At 41.6% G+C, this 19,363-nt stretch overlaps 1 protein-coding gene across 3 annotated transcripts in view; it reads right to left on the reverse strand.

Annotated features, from left to right (window-relative positions):
- Positions 1-19,363, reverse strand: part of LOC121581035 (arf-GAP with GTPase, ANK repeat and PH domain-containing protein 3) — a 234,059-nt gene that overhangs the window by 117,212 nt on the left and 97,484 nt on the right. For all 3 annotated transcript variants that reach the window (XM_041896363.2, XM_041896364.2, XM_041896362.2), the window contains exons 2-5: positions 11,805-11,863; positions 9,851-9,938; positions 5,495-5,580; positions 1,573-1,714 (exon numbers count right to left, since the gene is read on the reverse strand). In XM_041896363.2, coding sequence (XP_041752297.1) covers positions 1,573-1,714; positions 5,495-5,580; positions 9,851-9,938; positions 11,805-11,863 — 375 coding nt within the window. The remainder of the gene's footprint in view (positions 1-1,572; positions 1,715-5,494; positions 5,581-9,850; positions 9,939-11,804; positions 11,864-19,363) is intronic.

A 19,363-nucleotide genomic window follows, 5' to 3' on the forward strand; every position in this document is an offset into this window, starting at 1 on the left:
ACAAGCTTGGCACACCTGTATTTGGGGAGTTTCTCCATTCTTCTCTGCAGATCCTCTCAAGCTCTATCAGGTTGGATGGGGAGCGTCGCTGCACAGCTATTTTCAGGACTCTCCAGAGATGTTCGATAGAGTTCAAGTCCGGGCTCTTGCTGGGCCACTCAAGGACATTCAGAGACTTGTTCACGAAGCCACTCCTGCGTTGTCTTGGCTGTGTGTTTAGGGTCGTTGTCCTGTTAGAAGGTGAACCTTCACCCCAGTCTGAGGTCCTGAGCGCTCTGGAGCAGGTTTTCATCAAGGATCTCTGTACTTTGCGCTGTTCATCTTTTCCTCGATCCTCACTAGTCTCCCAGTCCCTGCCGCTGAAAAACATCCCCACGGCATGATGCTGCCACCACCATGCTTCACCGTAGGGATGGTGCCAGGTTTCCACCAGACGTGACGTTTGGCATTCAGGCCAAAGAGTTCAATCTTGGTTTCATCAGACCAGAGAATCTTGTTTCTCATGGTCTGAGAGTCCTTTAGGTACCTTTTGGCAAACTCCAAGTGGGCTGTTATGTGCCTTTTACTGAGGAGTGGCTTCCGTCTGGCCACTCTACCATGAAGGCCTGATTGGTGGAGTGCTGCAGAGATGGTTGTCCTTCTGGAAGGTTCTCCCATCTCCACAGAGGAACTCTGTCAGAGTGACCATTGGGTTCTTGGTCACCTCCCTGACCAAGGCCCTTCTCGCCCGATTGCTCAGTTTGGCCAGGAGACCAGCTCTAGGAAGAGTCTTGGTGGTTCCAAACATCTTCCATTTAAGAATGGAGGAGGCCACTGTGTTCTTGGGGCCCTTCAATGCTGCAGAAATGTTTTGGTACCCTTCCCCAGATCTGTGCCTCGACACAATCCTGTATCGGAGCTCTACGGGCAACTCCTTTGAACTCATGGCTCGGTTTTTGCTATGACATGCACTGTCAACTGTGGGACCTTATATAGATAGGTGTGTGCCTTTCCAAATCATGTCCAATCCAATTGAACTTACCACAAGTGGACTCCAATCAAGTTGTAAAAACATATCAAGGATGATCAATGGAAACAAAATGCACCTTAGCTCAATTTCGACCCTCAAAGGGTCTGAATACTTATATAAATAAGGCATCTGTTTTTAATTTGTAATACATTTGCAAAATATTCTCAAAACCAGTTTTTGCTTCGTCATTATGGGGTATTGTGTGTAGATTGATGAGGAAAAAATTAAATTTAATCCATTTTGGAATAAGGCTGTAACGTAACAAAATGTGGAAAAAGTCAAGGGGTCTGAATACTTTCCAAATGCACTGTGTGTGAAAATCCACACTAGTCTCAAGTCTATGCTAAAACTAAGGCCCAGAGTTCTTCCTGGTCAGGGCACAAAGTCAGGGTGAGGAAAAACTCACAGTCTACTTACATCTTTATGTCTATATTTGTCAGGTGTATGGTAAGAACTGGCTACCTCTAACCCACAAACTACCACTATTGCCTAATATCTATGGGATGGAGCTAACAATCCAAATAAGGGACTTGCTAGTTAAAATCAAAGTTCAAAATAAATACCTTGTGTCCCGACCAGGACCATGGGGACCTCTGCTGTGTTCCTGTAGCTAGACAGACGCAGGAAGTAGTTGTAGACCGTCTGGAAACTGATCTCATCCTCCAGACTGAAGACAAAAACCACAGCGTCTACCCACGCTGCAAACTGGAGGGGACACACAGACAGAACACAGCAACAGGTTTGAGAGGATTCAACACATAAAAAACCACCAACATACTGAATGTGTGTGTGTGTGTGTGTGTGTGTGTGTGTGTGTGTGTGTGTGTGTGTGTGTGTGTGTGTGTGTGTGTGTGTGTGTGTGTTTGTGCGTGTGTGTGTGTGCGTGCGTGCGTATTTGGGTGGGTGGCACTGTCTGGATCTGGGAGGACCTGAGTGTGTGGCCAAGGGGGATCGGGTAACCGGAGCGGCTTCACTTGTTTATTTATTTTTCATGTAAAAGAGAGAACCAGTTTGTGAGAATAGAAGAGATATAGGTGTTTATAATGAGGTCTTTCACACTAAAATAAATCTAGCCCTACTGAGTTGTTCACATAAAAATGAATTGCAATCAATTAATCATGGAGAACCAGAACCACCTGAAACATAATTATATGATAAATCCACTGATTGTTTTTTGAATTAATAACCACAGCAATTTAATGTCAACGTAATAAACAAGTGAACCTTAATGAATAAAGTTCACCTTTGTAACAGCCTTGAAATATGCATTACTCTGTCCGACTCATTATTATTATTATTATTATTATTATTATTATTATTATTATTATTATGCTGAGCGGCTCATAATAATGACCGGAACGGCAAAAATGGAATGGCATCAAACACTTGAAAACCATGTGTTTGATTAATTTGATACCATACCACAGATTCCGCTCCAGCCATTACCACGAGCCCGTCCTCCCCAATTAAGGTGCCACCAACCTCCTGTGCATGCAAAACAATTCCCATTTTATATTTTGATGGGAGTGGCTTCAGTTCCATATTTGTGCAGGAGAGGGCAGTGTAGCAACATCATTGTAATGACAGGGCCTGTGTTATTGTAATGCCTGTGTCACCAGTTACTAGGGGGAATATCAATGAAATCTCAAATATGGCTATTACAACCCTGAGTCCCATGTTATCGGAAGGTGGAACCTGTTTTCCCCTGCACCATTCCACAAACCTAATCTCTGAGTGCATCACCAGGGAGAGAAGAAAGGAAGAGGTTTCCCTTGGGCAGCAGAATAAGGTAATCATAATCACAATTGCTTCTGAGAAAGTGGTTAAGGAGGAGAGAGAGCCCAAGCGCTAACAGTGTAACAACCTTCGCCTCCACCTCCTCCCTCCATTTAGTCATTCAGCAGCATTCATATCTATGGAATGAATCAGACCTGGGTTTGAATACTATTTGAAATAATTTAAAATACTGTATCTGTGCTAGAATAGAATAGTCACAAAAGAACAAACCCCGCCCACCTGGCACTCCAGGCAGGTAAACACCATAAAAACTCCATAAAGCAAACACTAAACATATTTTGGAAGATTTCAAATAGTATTTGATCCCAGGTCTAGAAACGATGGGGAGATCGAGCTTTCAGTTCAGAGTCACAGCTTCAGCTGAGCCTCCATTGAGTGGGAATGTAATGAAGGCCTTTAATTATGCTGCGCTAATTACTCCCAGCTAGGAACAGAGCTACAGTCATTTCCATTCCCATCTCTGGGACTGGGAGCAACATTAGCATAATGCTAGCATAACTCTGCCTGTGAGCCAACCTTGCTAAGCCAGGCAGGGCAGGTATCAATGACTGTTTCATCATCACAAATACCCAATGGAGGGGTTGGAGCGCCAGGATGCTTTCACTCCAAGGCCTCTCCATAGAGATTCCAAAAAATAAGAAAATGAGGCCTCCAGAGAGAGACAGACATGAAATGGCTCAGCCAAGAGCATCACCACACCATGTTTTCCCTAATTACTGAATGAGTACCTGGCATAGAGGCACATTTTATGGTGAAGGCAGATATATGTGCTCCTGTACCCTCCTCCATACCAATGAGAGCTGTGACGTCGTCATACAGACTAATTGTTAGTCAAACATTGCTTGCTAACCTAAATATGCTATCGCTGGTCCTACCAGACATTGTTCTTTGTATCATATAAAGAACAAACGCTATAGTCTGGTAACCATATTTATTTTAGAAATGTTTAGCTTCGTATTTCATTGGTTTGGTAACGCCAACCTAGCTTCGCGAGCCAGCCGGATTTCTCAAACTCAAAGCCAATTTATGCTTGATTCGAATGTGGTCCGAGGCTCCATATGGAGGGTGTGACGCAATTGCGGAGCCTCCAGATGCACGCAGAGGCCAAATTGAGCTCCTTACCGCATCGCCGTGCGCCTACCAAATTTAGTAACAATGTGGAGGGCTCCATATAGCTCCGCATTGACATTATTGGTTGACGTTAGGTGAGGGCGGGAGGTCCTGTATAAAACACAAACTCACTTCCTTGACAACTTCCTTCACAACAGCTCTGCGCTGCTCCTCGAAGCGCAAGAAGTATGAATGCCCTGACTTCTGCAGAGGCCGTATCACCATAAATGCTGCATGGCCAATGCAGACTGTCAGATTGACCATGCAGCACATTTCACATGAATAATTTGCTGTACGGTAGCAGTCATCAGTCTGGTAATACGAAGCTAACGCCAACATGTTCTACTCAAGGGCAAGGGTTCTGGTCTAGAAGCACGGTTTCGACTGCTCCTATAGTCTTGCTTCGGTAATGCAGTTTAACTGATGCCTGGCCCAGAAAGTCAAATTCCATAGACTGCCACAACGAGAAAAATCCTAATAAGACACTTTAGTCATCACCTTTGTGCACAAAACATCCATTGAATGATTCAAATAATTGTAACTCAGTCGAAAATATTAACATTTTATTTTCATCCAATGTCTGCCATGGTTTTGGATGACGTGATGACGTTGTTGATGCTCCCTGTGCACACTGAGTGCTGGTGCGCATGTGATGTTGGTCCGTGTAAACCGGATGCAACCCGGATATAGACAGTCCATGAATTGGCGTATACGAACACGAGTAGATTACCTTGAAAACAACGGTCGGACATCTTGAACGCAGTCTCCAGTTCTTTCTACCTCAGTGGTTCTGCTCACCAGTGCTGTGAACTGGCTCCTCCTCCTAGTAGGTGAGCGCATCGGGAAGTTCCCACCTTTAAATGCACAGGTGGCTCGCCTCTGTTATAGCAATCTGGTGCCCGACGGCACAGTCGATGACGGGGCACGCAACCATTGGTTGATGCATGCAATGTCTGAGCAGGGGAACGCGACCGTTGTGTTATTGAGTTAACATGTTGTTACAGTTTATACTCAAATGTGTGAGTTTATGGGCGTTTTGCTCTGTGTTTAAGGTGCATTTGCCTTTGTACTCCTGTTAAGTTATTGCAGTATTGGCCAATTAAGTTCATTGTTTTTCAACCAAGTATTTTTGCCAATTCATTTTCATTATCTGCATATTTTATGTATAAACACTCCCACTGGATCTAGTTTTCCCTCCATCACCTGCACTGTAAATAAATACCACATATTTTCTTCCTTGATCAAATGACTCTGACTCAACTGTTGCTGCTCCATACCAACTAGGTTATTGGGTCCTCTAGCTTAACAAGAGTGTTTGCCTCTTTTGTCTTTCCATTATAAAATGGCTTTTAGCTAGATTTAGTTGTTGGTAAGTGCTCAGGCACAATGACTTGGTAAAAAGCACTGTGAAGCACTGCTGAGAATGGGAGTGCTGTGCAGCATCGAAATGAATCCCCAACAGAGAAGTGTTTATTAATTCCTGTCTGGTTATTGTGGAGGAGATCTTGCAGAGTTTAAGTGGTATTAATTGGCTGTGCTGAGGCATGCAGGATTAGAAAGCAAGCTGAGCGTACGTACTTGCAGCTCCGGGGGGCCTCCCTCGTCTCTGATCAGCAGCAGGTAGCTCTGTCCATCAACCACGATCTCCTTCTTGAACCGACCACCTGAGGAAGAGGAGAGAAATGTCAGGGTGACTTATTTGGTGGTGCATGGCCTAGAATCATGCTTCATCATTATTAATACAGCCAATGTGAATTGATCTACTTTACCCTGCTTATTGAAGGGGTTGGCAAAATGAAGGTAGAGGGCTAAACTCAGGCCTAAAGTGGTGTAAAGCACTTGCTACTCTACTAATTGTCACTGACAACATGTTTGGTTCTGCTACAGCTAAATCACCAAAATTCAATATTAATACCAATATTTTTCACCAACACACACCAGTAGGCCTAGGCATGAGTCAGATTTAGGCCTTCCCATAGATTACTTTCCATTCTGATAAGGTTTTGATGATAGTTTGGAGACATCCATCCTGCATGTGATTGTGAATAGACTGTGGTTTGATTTGGCCCCGCTGTCTCAATGAAAAATCAGAAGCTGGGTGAGGAAACAGGGTCTCCAGAGTCAATTACCAGACAGGGAAATTGCCATTTAGCATGTCTAAATGCACACAGCTGCTGAGAAAACCTGCTCCACTACACCGTCACAGAGCACTGCCACAAGCCGTAGACCCAGCCCGAACCCCCACCTAAATTCACTACATAACCACCAGCTAGCCTTGCTTAGAGATCCGTCTCCATCGCTGATTCAGAACTCCATGAGATATAAGTTAGCATGCTAGTGTATTAGCCAGCACAGCAGACAGACAATGTATTTTGGAATTCTGTAAGGAAGTGATAAGGCATGGACGTAGCCCTAGAATGGACGTAGCCCGAAGCCTGAGATAGAGAGAGGGAAGGAGAGGATGGAAGATAATAGAAGAAAATAGAGAAGTTTTAATCTAAAGTTGGTGTAGTTCATGGCCACAAGATAGTGGAGACTAGAGACGCTATACAGTAGAATTAGCTTCTATAGTCAGCCTTGACTTTTTCCCCCTCATCTCTTTGAATGCATGTTCGTATTCCTTGCCTCTGGCAAGGTGGGCTGCAGATAAAATATACAGACCGATGGGAATACCTCGCACTAAATTGGATTTTGCATAACATTGGAATAGTTTGAGATCCTGCAGAGATTTAAAATATTAAAGGGAGAAAGTTGGGGAGCTAGGCAAAATAAAACCTTGCTTTTTCGAATGCAGAATATCTGCTTCAAGCCGTCTCAAACAATATTGAATAATGTACGACTGCATGAAAGGTGTAAGAGTGGGCATATTAACATATATCAAAAGGAGTATACTGAGGGTGAAAAACTACAGACATAAATGAAATATCTACCGCTGCGGCAACACCAGATATTTCATAATCCGCCGTGTTATCTGTTACAGCATTATGTAATAAGAGGGAGAGAATATGGGGAGTTCATAACAGTTTCACAACTGAATTTGAACTTTCTAGCTGACACTTTGTTTGTGCAGATCCCACCTTTGCAAAAGAGCAAGCGAGGTCACAGCGACTGGCTCTGCCTGCAGTCTTCAAGGGCTAGGTAGGCAGTGTTCTAGCTAGCGCCAACATGCAATACAGATCCACTTGAGCCACACTTGCTCCCATTAAGTTCACTTTAGCCCATTTGGCGAAGGGGGATTCTCCCCGACATCAGTTGAGTTGTGTAATATCCAAAGAGAGAGACTCACAGAAGCTAAGCCAACTTTCCTCCACTGAAGTAGCAGAGGTCTGAGATTGGAGCACTGATCGGACTGATGAGTCTCCATATGCCAGGAAATTCCCATTTAGAGGAAATGTCAGAAAAGTGATACCCATAGTAATACCCAGTATAGTCATATCTTATGAGAAAATGAATGTATCTGGATCAAAGGGTCAGACTTAGAGGAAATTTGAAATGATTCTGGAGGAGGTAAATGGAATAGGTCGGCTGCACATGAAATGATAAGAAGCCCTTGAAAATGGTATAATGAGAGTGTTATACCAAATAACATCTTCTGTTTCCATGGTATGAAATGGATGTGCATTTAAGTAAAGACCTACATTTAGATTACATAACATCAACGTCATCCTGGCAGTGTCTGTGACTGTTCACAGGCAAGCATTGACAACATATCCTGAGGTCGGAGGAGAAACCATCCGTACTGTGGAACGTCTGTTGAATCTCAGTGCCAAACTAATTAAGCAAAACTACAGTAATTGTAGAGCAATAACGAGAGACACTCAATCTGTATTAGGGTAGGCAAGCAATTAATGTATAATACTTTTGCCTGGACGTGGCTAATGAATAGAGTGTTTATAGCTTTTCTATCAACATACAGATGAGTCTAACACACACACACACACAGGTTTTGAGATGGTAGCTAAAATTGTGGGCAGGCAGTAGGCAATAGGCATATCCAGCTCTAGAATGGAATGCATATGCTCAGAGACCTTGACACGGAGCCACAATTCAAACAGAGCCAGATCCGATGTTGCCATGGCAACACCTCCCTCCCGTCCCGATACTACCTTTTTTCAGATATCACAGCAACTAGCAACATAGTAGAATAAAACACTGTAAAGTAGAGCTGCTGGGTGAATGAATGGCACGGACCAAACAGAAAACACTAGTACTACTACCACCAACTCTTCTTAGAAGCGAGGTAGCCTCTTTCAAATCTACAGAGGAGGGATAGTTTCTAACTCTACCCACATGTACATATTACCTCAATTACATCGACTAACCGGTGCCCAGCACATTGACTCTGTACCGGTACCCCCTGTATATAGCCTCCCTACTGTTCTTTTATTTTACTGCTGCTCTTTAATTATTTGCTATTTTTATTTTTTACTTATCTATTTTTTACTTAACACTTCTTTTTTCTTCTTCTTAAAACTGCATAGTTGGTTAAGGTCTACACTTCACTGTAAGGTCTACACCGGTTGTATTCGGTGCATGTGGCAAATAACATTTGATTTGATTTTATTCGTCTGGGCTAAGCAATGTGCTAGGAATGAGACTAAAAGGAGACCCTTTACCACCTGTTAATGATGGGAGACGGAGCAGTATGTTGTATCACGGCAATGATGCAGTGATCTGTATAAAATGAAGAAACAACATGTTTCCAGAATTACCAAAACCAGCACTCAGGTTTTTGCATTCCAGCATTTTTGTCATTGATATCTCTAGGCCTAATTAAGCATTCAGGATTGTTTCTTTCCTTTAGTGAAGCAGCATCTTAATGCCAGGAACTCATTATGCGCTTCATGTCTCATCATCCTCTGTATACAGTAATTACACAAAAACAGACACTACAAACCATCCAAACCCCGTCCAAGATTGTCATTTGACTCTGGTTTGCCAACATCTTTGCGGGTTCGGACAGCCTTCGCTTCTGATTTCCGCCTGATAATCAAAATGGAGAATTCTTCAGTTTTGATTCTGTGAAGCCACAGTGGAATGTTTGGGAATGGGCTCCAACTGTAGAAATAAACACAACCCTCTCGTTCATAGCTTCACAGCTCCCTAAGCAGAAACTGTTCATGTTCATGACAGCAACTATAATCCCCTTTCCCTCTGAAATGAAGGGTTATAGTAGGATTTAGTGCTTTAAGCCCAGGTCTTAGTTTTACCTTGATGTGTTTGGGAATTATCATTCTAACGCAGCAGCCCTCTCTCTTTCATAGACAATGATTTGCTCAAGCTGTCATTAATTTATACTAACAGATAAAAAGCCAATTATCTCCAACTCATCTCTCTCCACATCCTTGGGTTTGAGATAAAATTGGACACTGCGTCGACTGATACAAAACAATAACAACAACAGAAAATACACCAACACACCTTACCGTTAATGATAAGCGAAGATAATGCAGGTTTCTCTTTTCTCTCCATACACCATGTGGAAAACACTCAAACTAACTGCTAATTATGAATTGAGTTTGTATACAGCTTACTGTAAACATCAAGCCCAGCCCTGTCTTTGTACTTTGTCCGTATCTATCCCCAGCTAGAATAACATCAACCAAAATACAGATTGTCTTGCCAATTGATCATTCCAGGTGGTATTTCAACAGGTTTCGGACAGCCAATAATCTGGTAAAACCTTAAAATAACTTTATAAGCCTTTATGAATTATTATAAAGATCTCAAATGACATTTACATTTATGACGCAGCAGGGCCAGTAGATGGACTAGATTAGCGAGATACCATCACAGCTATAAGAAGGAACAGACAGCTCTGCCTCAAGTGATGCGTTCATGTGTTGACTGACAAGTTGAAAACCTTTTAGCTTTTTTGAACATGTGACGGCTCTCTCCTCCCTCAGGATTTAAGCAGCAGGGTCTGTCTCTTACCTTCAGGGGACTCCTCCTGCACGTACGTGCCTGTCAGGTACCGGTGGACCAGGGCCGACTTCCCGCTCGACAGATTACCCACAATACCCTGCAGAAACAACAACATGGTCACATGACACCACACTCACACGTAGTTCATTCCAGGACATGTATGTTGTATGGAAGGTTACACCGCCAATCATAGCCAGAGCCTCTGCAGCTTGACCTGTATACAAATTATGATTGGTGAAACAGCAAGACGGCAAAATACTAGTACTATTAAAAGTCTAGTAACACGACTAGTACTAGTAATAGTAAAATGTTCAGTTTGTAGCGGCAATATGTTGTAGATACGGTTACACTACTAACCAATGCCAAAGGCCTCAGCCTATGGACTTTCACATGAACAGATGGTGCTTATAGGGTAAAGGTAAGACACCAAGGGAACAGTACTGTATATGTTCAGCTAATGTTTTCCATACTCCCCCTGGTGGTTGTCTAGGCCAAGGCCCAAGCCCTGACTGCTGTTTTCCCCCAGGTGAAGCCTGACGGAGGGTGTGCTGGGGCTGGGACGCTCCCAGGCTGGGGTGGCTGATGATGCCAGGAAGTCTGGGGGAGAATAAAGGCTCCTCCAACACACCCTCATCCCTTCCTCCACCCCTCCACTCTTCCTTCATCCAATTCTTCTTTAGATCATTAGTGGGTGGTAAAGTCAGGTATGGTTTTAATTACAGGGGACTGTGTGTGTGGTGGGGGGAATAAACTACCTATCTTCTCCCTCATAATACTTATGGTCTTCATAAGGAGGAAGTTGGCTTTGGAAAGGACAATAAGTAGTAGTCTATCAAGAACTGAAGAATAACAAGCTAGGAGCTACTCATAACTGAAACTAACTACAAAAGGCGCAGGGATTGTGTTAGAACTGTAAAGCTTTGTTACCTGCTATGTCGTAAGCCCATCATTAATAAGTTCAGGAAGATGAAAGCAGATACTTTTTTAAAGGATCAGTCTGTGGTTCATTATCAAAGTCCAGGTTTGAATACGATGTTTTTAATGTGAAGTTTTGGGAAGACAGTACTACACAGTATCAGCTCATCTCCCCCATGAGTGCAATAGCATACATGTTGGAACGATAACATCTATCCATTCTATTGGGAAACATAACATATGAATGAACTACTTCTGTCCAATACTGCCATATGGAACTGTCGAAGAAATTGAAGTTCTGTCCCTTCTCTGACAGTCCTAGTCTTTTTCCTGCTGAATCCAGTATCAGTTCACTTAACCTCTGAAGTGTGTGGAGCTAATTAACACCTTATACTATATAAAGGACAATGAGCTCTATCAAATTTTCCATGGTTAGAAATCATGTTCTTCATAAAAGTTCCCCCATCTGATTTGTCTCAGATTCCCATAGGATCTTTCTGATGTGATGCACGACCCTTACCAATTCATAGAAGACCAAAATACTATGAATACTACAGTATTTGCCACTGGAACGGTGGAATGCGGCTTTGTGGTTATATCCCTATTGATTATGTGCGTGAAGCATTCCTTTCTTCCAGTGAGGATGTGAGCAGTGTGTGTGTGTGTGTGTGTGTGTGGCAGTGGTAAGAACTGTTGTGCCAGCAGGTGGATCAGACCCAGTAAGTGTCACTCGTCTACCCCAAAACTGTCACTCATCTCTTCGTCTGCTGCAAGCCACTCTGCGCTCCGCATCACCATGCCAACGCAATAAAAGCATCATTAATAATCACCCACAGTCTTGCTTGGTGCCAGGGAATATTCCAGCCAATTTCTGTACTCTACTCTCTCTCTCTCATGCAGAATGAGAATAAATGTTTTTGACATGCATAGAGCATGCACTGGCATTGACGTTTAAATCAATCCAATGCTAATGCTGAACTTATCTTCCTCTCGCAGTGCCAATGTCAGACGATTAATACGGGCTGAAGTTATGATGAATACTACTCACCACTTTGAGCTCTGGCACTGATCGACTCAATGTCCATTCTTGGCTGTTGACAAAAGAGTCTGGAAGAGAAAAAGAGAGAACAAACACCATTTAGTTAAGGTTAGTGAAGGGTAAAGCAGTGTGTTGATTCCCGATCACTATCACGTATCATCACAGTTTATTTCTTCATGTTCCGTTGAACCAAATACAAACATGCTCTGCTCTCCATCTCTCTGGCTCTTGACTCTTTGTCCTGACAATGCTTGTTGTTTGATGTTTGTTGCACCGAACATGTACTGTCTGTGGCTTGAAGGGAAGTGGTGCAATTGTGGTTTAAAAAGGGACCTCTGGCGCACGCAGGCACGCACAAGCAAGAACGCACACAACTAATTCAATATAATAGTGAGAGAAAACCAGACTTGTTCCAACATGTTCCTCTATTAATGGCAACACATATGGAAGGAACATTTGACTGGAAAATCACCATTTAAAAACTAAGTCTAGAAAACCATTCAAGAGAACAATTACAGCCTGGGCGAAAGTCAGTAGCATTGTTCAGGTCATAACCAAACACACATAGAACTTCTCCCTAAGGACGTTATAGTAAAAGAGAGTGTCAGGTGGGACCCAGTGTCTACACCAGGACAATGAACACCTACAACACCAAACAAGGCAGCATCATGTAAGTGCACATGTTTGGTGCAGCAACAATGTTTTCTCATCTTGCCCAAAGCAAACAAATGACATTGATCATCGAGAACAATCATCCAGAAAAATTACTTGAGGATAAACCCATGTTTCAATCACTGGAAAAGATAAACAGTTGAGATTGATCTAATTTAAAAAGCTCACAAACAGGGTTGTCAAACTATTTAATAATTTCTGGAAAATAAAGGTTTTATGATAAAAATTGTCATTTTATTGCATAGGTGTCTTAGCTGTGTACCAGTAGTTCAAACAGACAGCTTGGTGCATTCAACATGTCAATACCTCTCACAAATACAAGTAGTGATGAAGTAAATCTCTCCTCCACTTTGAGCCAGGAGAGATTGACATGCATATAATTAATGTTAGCCCTCTGTGTACATCTAAGGGCCAGCCGTGCTGCCCTGTTCTGAGCCAATTGCAATTTTCCTAAGTCCCTCTTTGTGGCACCTGACCACACGACTGAACAATAGTCCAGGTGCGACAAAACTAGAGCCTGTAGGACCTGCCTTGTTGTTAGTGCTGTTAAGAAGGCAGAGCAGCGCTTTATTATGGACAGATTTCTCCCAATCTTAGCTACTGTTGTATCAATATGTTTTGACCATGACAGTTTACAATCCAGGGTTACTCCAAGCAGTTTACAAGATTTAGTTGAGGTTTAGGGTTTAGTGAATGATTTGTACCAAATACAATGTTTTTAGTTTTTGAAATATTTAGGACTAACTTATTCCTTGCCACCCATTCTGAAACTAACTGCAGCTCTTTGTTAAGTGTTGCAGTCATTTCAGTCGCTGTAGTAGCTGACGTGTATAGTGTTGAGTCATCCGCATACAAAGCCAGTGGCATGTAGTTAGTAAAGATTGAAAAAAGTAAGGTGCCTAGATATCTGCCCTGGGGAATTCCTGATTCTATGGATAGGCTTCCATTAAAGAACACCCTCTGTGTTCTGTTAGACAGGTAATTCTTTATCCACAATATAGCAGGGGGTGTAAAGCCATAACATACGTTTTTCCAGCAGTAGGCTATGATCAATAATGTAAGAATCCGCACTGAAGTTTAACAAAACAGCCTCCACAATCTTTTTATCATCAATTTCTCTCAGCCAATCATCAGTCATTTGTGTAAGTGCTGTGCTTGTTGAATGTCCTTCCCTATAAGCATGATGAAAGTCTGTTGTCAATTTGTTTGCTGTAAAATACCATTGTATCTGGTCAAACACCATTTTTTCCAAAAGTTTACTAAGGGTTGGTAACAGGCTGATTGGTCAACTATTTGAGCCAGTAAAGGGGGCTTTACTATTCTTAGGTAGCATAATGACTTTTGCTTCTCTCCAGGCCTGAGGGCACACTCTTTCTAGTAGACTTAAATTGAAGATATGGCAAATAGGAGTGCTCTTGAATATAGGGTGGTTGTCATGTTTTGCTGACAAATGTACTAAAATGGGAATAAAATAGACATTTCAACTTTCAAAATGGTACCACAAAGATGTTTGGAGGTCCACACATCAGAGAATGTTAACTTGAATGGAAATATCTGTTGTTTTAAATTATACTGTCAATCCTTCATTCAACGGTAGGTGGACCGGCGGTCATCTTTGTGGTAGTAATTAGAAGTTACATTTCAATTCAATTTCAATTGTGTACCAGCTAAATTGCAGTGGTCTGAAGCGATATGTAATCCATAGAATGGACCTTTCTATGATTGAAATGACACCCATCCTGTATTCGAGAGCATATTGTGTCACAACCGATGGAGGGCACAAAACAAAAACCTCAGATCATGTGAAATAAGGTCTAAGCTACAACATATCTGAGTTTACACGTTTTCAGATTATTGACGTTAAAGGTTTAAAAATTACAATAGTTTGACAACACTGTTTGTAAGCTTTTAAATTATATCAAAGTCAACCGTTTATATTCTCCAGTGTTGAGGACATGGATGTCTCATTGTATGGTGGGTATGCAAAATGGGTCAACTTTGAGTACCTTTATCTCCTGAATGTCACTTTCTAACCACTTCTTCCATGGGCAAATATGTAAGGAAAGTTTTTTTTCATTCAAATGGATTTACTCTTGAAAATAATTTCCTGTATTGAAGTACCTATTTATAGGCATCTACGAAGTGCACTTTGCCATAAACAAAAGGTTTAATTATTTGAAAATCGGTTGTCCAATACATAAGTAGTCGTCTGTGTAAGTTGAGTATAAGGGCCTCTTACATGATAATTAAAACTTTTGCAGGATGTAGGATCAATTGTTGAAGAACATTGATTTTGTGTTCCTCCAAGGCTAATCGAAGCCATTCCATTAGACTTCATTTGTGCCCCTTTTTCCAATTAAGAAAGTAACGTTTTTTTCTTTCACAATATTCTTCCTTGACAATTTTTGTTTTAGAAGCAATAAGGTTTAACTAATACACTGACAATACTCCTGTATACAATAACAGGCTTCGTTGTTATGGTTATTTCACTTCATATCAAGGTTGAGGACTGCATCACCCGAGGTGGATTCAATTGGTTTTGCACAGAGTGGTTCTGAATAGCAGGCCTTGTGTTGCTAAACCCTCTCACTACCAGTTTGACATCTCCTTGAACATGTTAGAACATGCTCTTCAAGGCCGATTTATACCCTATGGAGACGGACCCTACGGAGCGTAGCGCAGTGTCGCAATGTCGTTTTTCCTCACAAAAGGGGCGGCTCCTTGTAGTGCACTCCGACGTTCAATGTACTCCAGTGCCTTATCATTCCTTGTGTAGCCGTGGAGGCAGTGTTGTGTAGGCAATGAAGCTCACTTGGTTCCTTGAATCTATAGGCTGAATCAAAGTAGCCTATTTTGCATTAATAAGCAATATAATCTCAGCGACTGTTCAAACAATAAATCTGATTATTTCACATGGCGATGTGGGAAGCTAGTCAACTTCAAAATCACTTAAACTTCAACATTACTGTTTTGGTTTAGCTTAGCATTAAATAAGAAGCCTATTTTGCATTGATAACCAAATATAATCTCAGCGACTTTTAAAACAATAACCCAAACATTGTAGCCTTATTAGAATCCTCCCAAAAGGTATTTTGTTTCGAAGTAACAACTACCTGATTGACAACCAAAAAACAGCCCCAAGCCATGTGCTTTTTCTCCCTTAGCAAAAATGATGGCATTCTATTTTTAGCTGATATGGGAGCGAATACATTCAAGCAGCATATTCAACTAGGATTATGTTGTAGGTTACACTGGAAAGTAAAGAATATTTGCTAGGGCAACCTTTAGGCTCTGCAGTTCTGACACTCTGCTTGAGTGAGTGAGGGAGTGTATTTCACAAGTGGTAGAGAGGAGTTTAAATGAGGTTGCCACTCATTTTGTCAAGATTCCTTAATTTTTTTTAAAATGATATAGACAAGAGGACGAATAAAAACACTGATTGGAGCTCTGTTATGCAACTCTTCAGCAACCTGTTATGAGAGCACACTGACTTGAACAGATTTGTCGTAAACTTCTTGAATCTCTTAAAGAGAGAGGGCCAAACACACAAAAGAAGACCCCAGAAATAAACAGGCTATCCAGTAGAATTAGGAGTCATCATACAAATGGGGCTCTATAGTGGTGTTGACCACTTAGAGTTAGGAGACTGGGGCCAGAATAGAACATTATGTTATTACTGACCGTAACACCACCACTCATGTTTTAAATAACTTTAAAAGGCATGAAACACAGGGCAGAAGAACAGAGGAGAAATAGAAGAAAAGTAGTGGTTATTCACTCAAAGCTTTACCTATCTATCTTTTATCAAACCATGTGACACATTGTTTGTGCTACACACGTGCTACATGCTAGGCATGTATGCTGTGGCTATCCAGATTGATGTAACATACAGGGTGGCAAAGACACTTGTCCTTAGCCGTTGCTCAAACAGCTAATAGAATTAATGTGTTCGCCATAAAAAATGAGCACCCCCATCGCTACCCAGAATGCCTATGGAAATAGAACAGAACGAGCCCCAACGTCAGTGAGGCACCCTCCATAGGACACCAGAGCCTTTGTTTGTGTGAAATGGAAAACTGCTACAGCTTGTTTGTCATGTTTTTTACCTCACTGCTCATGTCCACTCTAATAAAAATAACTATTCAATCCAAGGGCAGTGAGGTACGATTAGTACCCCCCTTATTGAGTTCTGAAAACAGAGGGAAGGAAAATGCGAGGAAAATACCACTCTGTTTGTGTGTGTGTGTGTGTGTGTGTGTGTGTGTGTGTGTTCAGTGGGGAATGAGCGGGGAGGACGACCATAAGGTCTAAACCTCCATGCCGCTCTGCGGCTAAGAGATTTTTCCCACCAGATAGAAATTAGAGAGTGTGAATTTAGCTTGGAATAAGTATTTTTACATCCTTCATTGGTAACCACATAGTGGGTTGTTACCCACTGCCATTGCCTCTGACTAGGCCTAGGGTATACTTACACCGAGCAGCAGCTCCATTGACATAATTGTTCCTGAATCATCTCCCTATCTTGTAACTGTTTTGGCTCTGCAGCCCAATTCACAAAGCTGTCAACTCAATGCTGCTACAGCTCTTATCTGTAGAGCTTTGTAGAGCTCTGAACAGCAGAATGTAATTTCACTAAGGGGATAGGTAAGTGACAAACATAATCACTAGTGATGCAGACAGAGAGGTGGATGCTTGCCGACCAATCTATCCCATTGTGTAGGGCTATAGGAAAGCTAAGCTTTCTGTTGGAATTCTCATTTAACCCGAGCTAGACAAATTAGATTTTTGACAAATAGTTCCTTGGGTTCAGTCTTAGCTGACTCGATTTAGTAGAATAAATTGCAATGAAAGTTAACTTCACGTCTAAGCTAACATTTTCTATAACCCCAACCCCACGTTAACAACATACCATAAACATGTTTCTGCACAAAGGAGGATCGCCCAAATGTCAATAGCCTCAGGAACTCTACTTTGACCTGTGCACTGATGCAGAAAGGCCTTCTTTAACCCCAGCCTTTATCTCTATTGTGCAATTCTGTCATCACCATAACATTAAAGCAGCAATCAGCAGTTGAAACAATAAGAAAGCATCCTCCCCGCCCCTGTTCCGGTAAAATGTTGAGGGATGGGGCTGGAGAAATGTAACCACTCTCAAATTCATAGACAGAGCTATGGATGCAAGGACTGACCATCCATGATATAAAAATTATAGTTTTAACCATGTTTTGAGGCTATATAGTGTTTGATTACATTTACTTTGTTTACAAACATTGGAGTAAAACAAGTTTATAATTTTGGATTCTGATGGGGTACAACAGTTGAACTAAGCTCATGAGCCATATATAAGTTATATTCTTCAAGAATCAATGGGTACATATCACTCATTTATAAATAACAAAAATTGATGTAGCAACTTCAGATTGCCCCTTTAAACACCCCTAACACATCATTTGTGAGTGGTCTCTTAGACTCCAGCATGTCAATGGGTTTTGATAACTTGATTCTGAGAAGCTATTTCCCCTGAGAGGTGAGTAGCAGCAGTGGTGTAGTTTGAAGCGACTTCTAGCGAAGCGCGAGTCTCAAGCGGTCCTGGGGAGCAGAAAAACGTAGCTGGGGATCTGTGTGGCAGCAGATGCTCAAATAAGGAGTCATATTCAAGTATTAACAGAGCCTCCATATCCCATCTCCTTCTCGACTGTCTCTGACTAACTCACTCAACCCATAACACTCATTCTCCCCACCACCACTCCTCTCCCAGCAGGTGGGTTTGCATTATCACACTGTCAGTGTTGTTTTGCTTGGGAGTGACGCATTCTGTTTGTCATAATGGTAAACCTAATCAGTAGTGAGGAGCTTGGCTCAGAAAAGGTCTGCTGAGGGAATTCAATAAATCAGATTCAAACTCAAAAAGAGCAGAAAGATAATATTTAGGGAAACGGAAATGTTGTTGGCCATGATTCACAGTGGCCGAACATTTTGTATGAGCAGAGTTCACTCCAGATTTAAGTTGACATTTTTCGTTTTTGCAGGTCCCCAGGACATCGGGAGACACAGTCAAAACCGTCCACTAGGGGCACAGTTTTTTTTTCTTTAAATGAGTTCCCAGAGTTGGGATTGAACCAATGATACAGTGCATTCGGAAAGCATTCAGACACCTTGACTTTTTCCACATTTTCTTACGTTACAGCCTTATTCTAAAATGGAATCAATTGTTTGTTTTTTTCACTCAATCTACACACAATATCCCATACTGCCAAAGCGAAAACAGGTTTTTATAAATGTTTGCACATTTATTAAACATAAAAAACAGATACCTTATTTACATAAGTATTCAGACCCTTTGCTATGAGACTTGAAATTGTAAATGTAAATTTCACTCTGACAGAGCTCCAGAGTTCCTCTGTGGAGATGGGAGAACCTTCCAGACGGACAACCAATTCAATTTAATTCAATTTAAGGGCTTTATTGGCATGGGAAACGTATGTTAACATTGCCAAAGCAAGTGAAGTAGATAGTAAACAAAAGTGAAATAAACAATAAATATTAACAGTAAACATTACACTCAGAAGTTCCAAAATAATAAAGACATTTCAAATGTCATATTATGTATATATACAGTGTTGTAACAATGTGCAAATAGTTAAAGTACAGATGGGAAAATAAATAAACATAAATATGGGTTGTATTTACAATGGTGTTTGTTCTTCACTGGTTGCCCTTTTCTTGTGGCAACAGGTCACAAATCTTGCAGCTGTGATGGCACACTGTCGTTTTTCACCCAGTAGATAAGGGAGTTGATCAAAATTGGGTTTGTTTTCGAATTCTTTGTGGATCGCTGTAATCTGAGGGAAATATGTGACTCTAATATGGTCATACATTTGGCAGGAGGTTAGGAA

The sequence above is a fragment of the Coregonus clupeaformis genome, chromosome 14 (assembly GCF_020615455.1).
Source record: "Coregonus clupeaformis isolate EN_2021a chromosome 14, ASM2061545v1, whole genome shotgun sequence".
In the NCBI taxonomy this organism is placed as follows: Eukaryota; Metazoa; Chordata; class Actinopteri; order Salmoniformes; family Salmonidae; genus Coregonus; species Coregonus clupeaformis.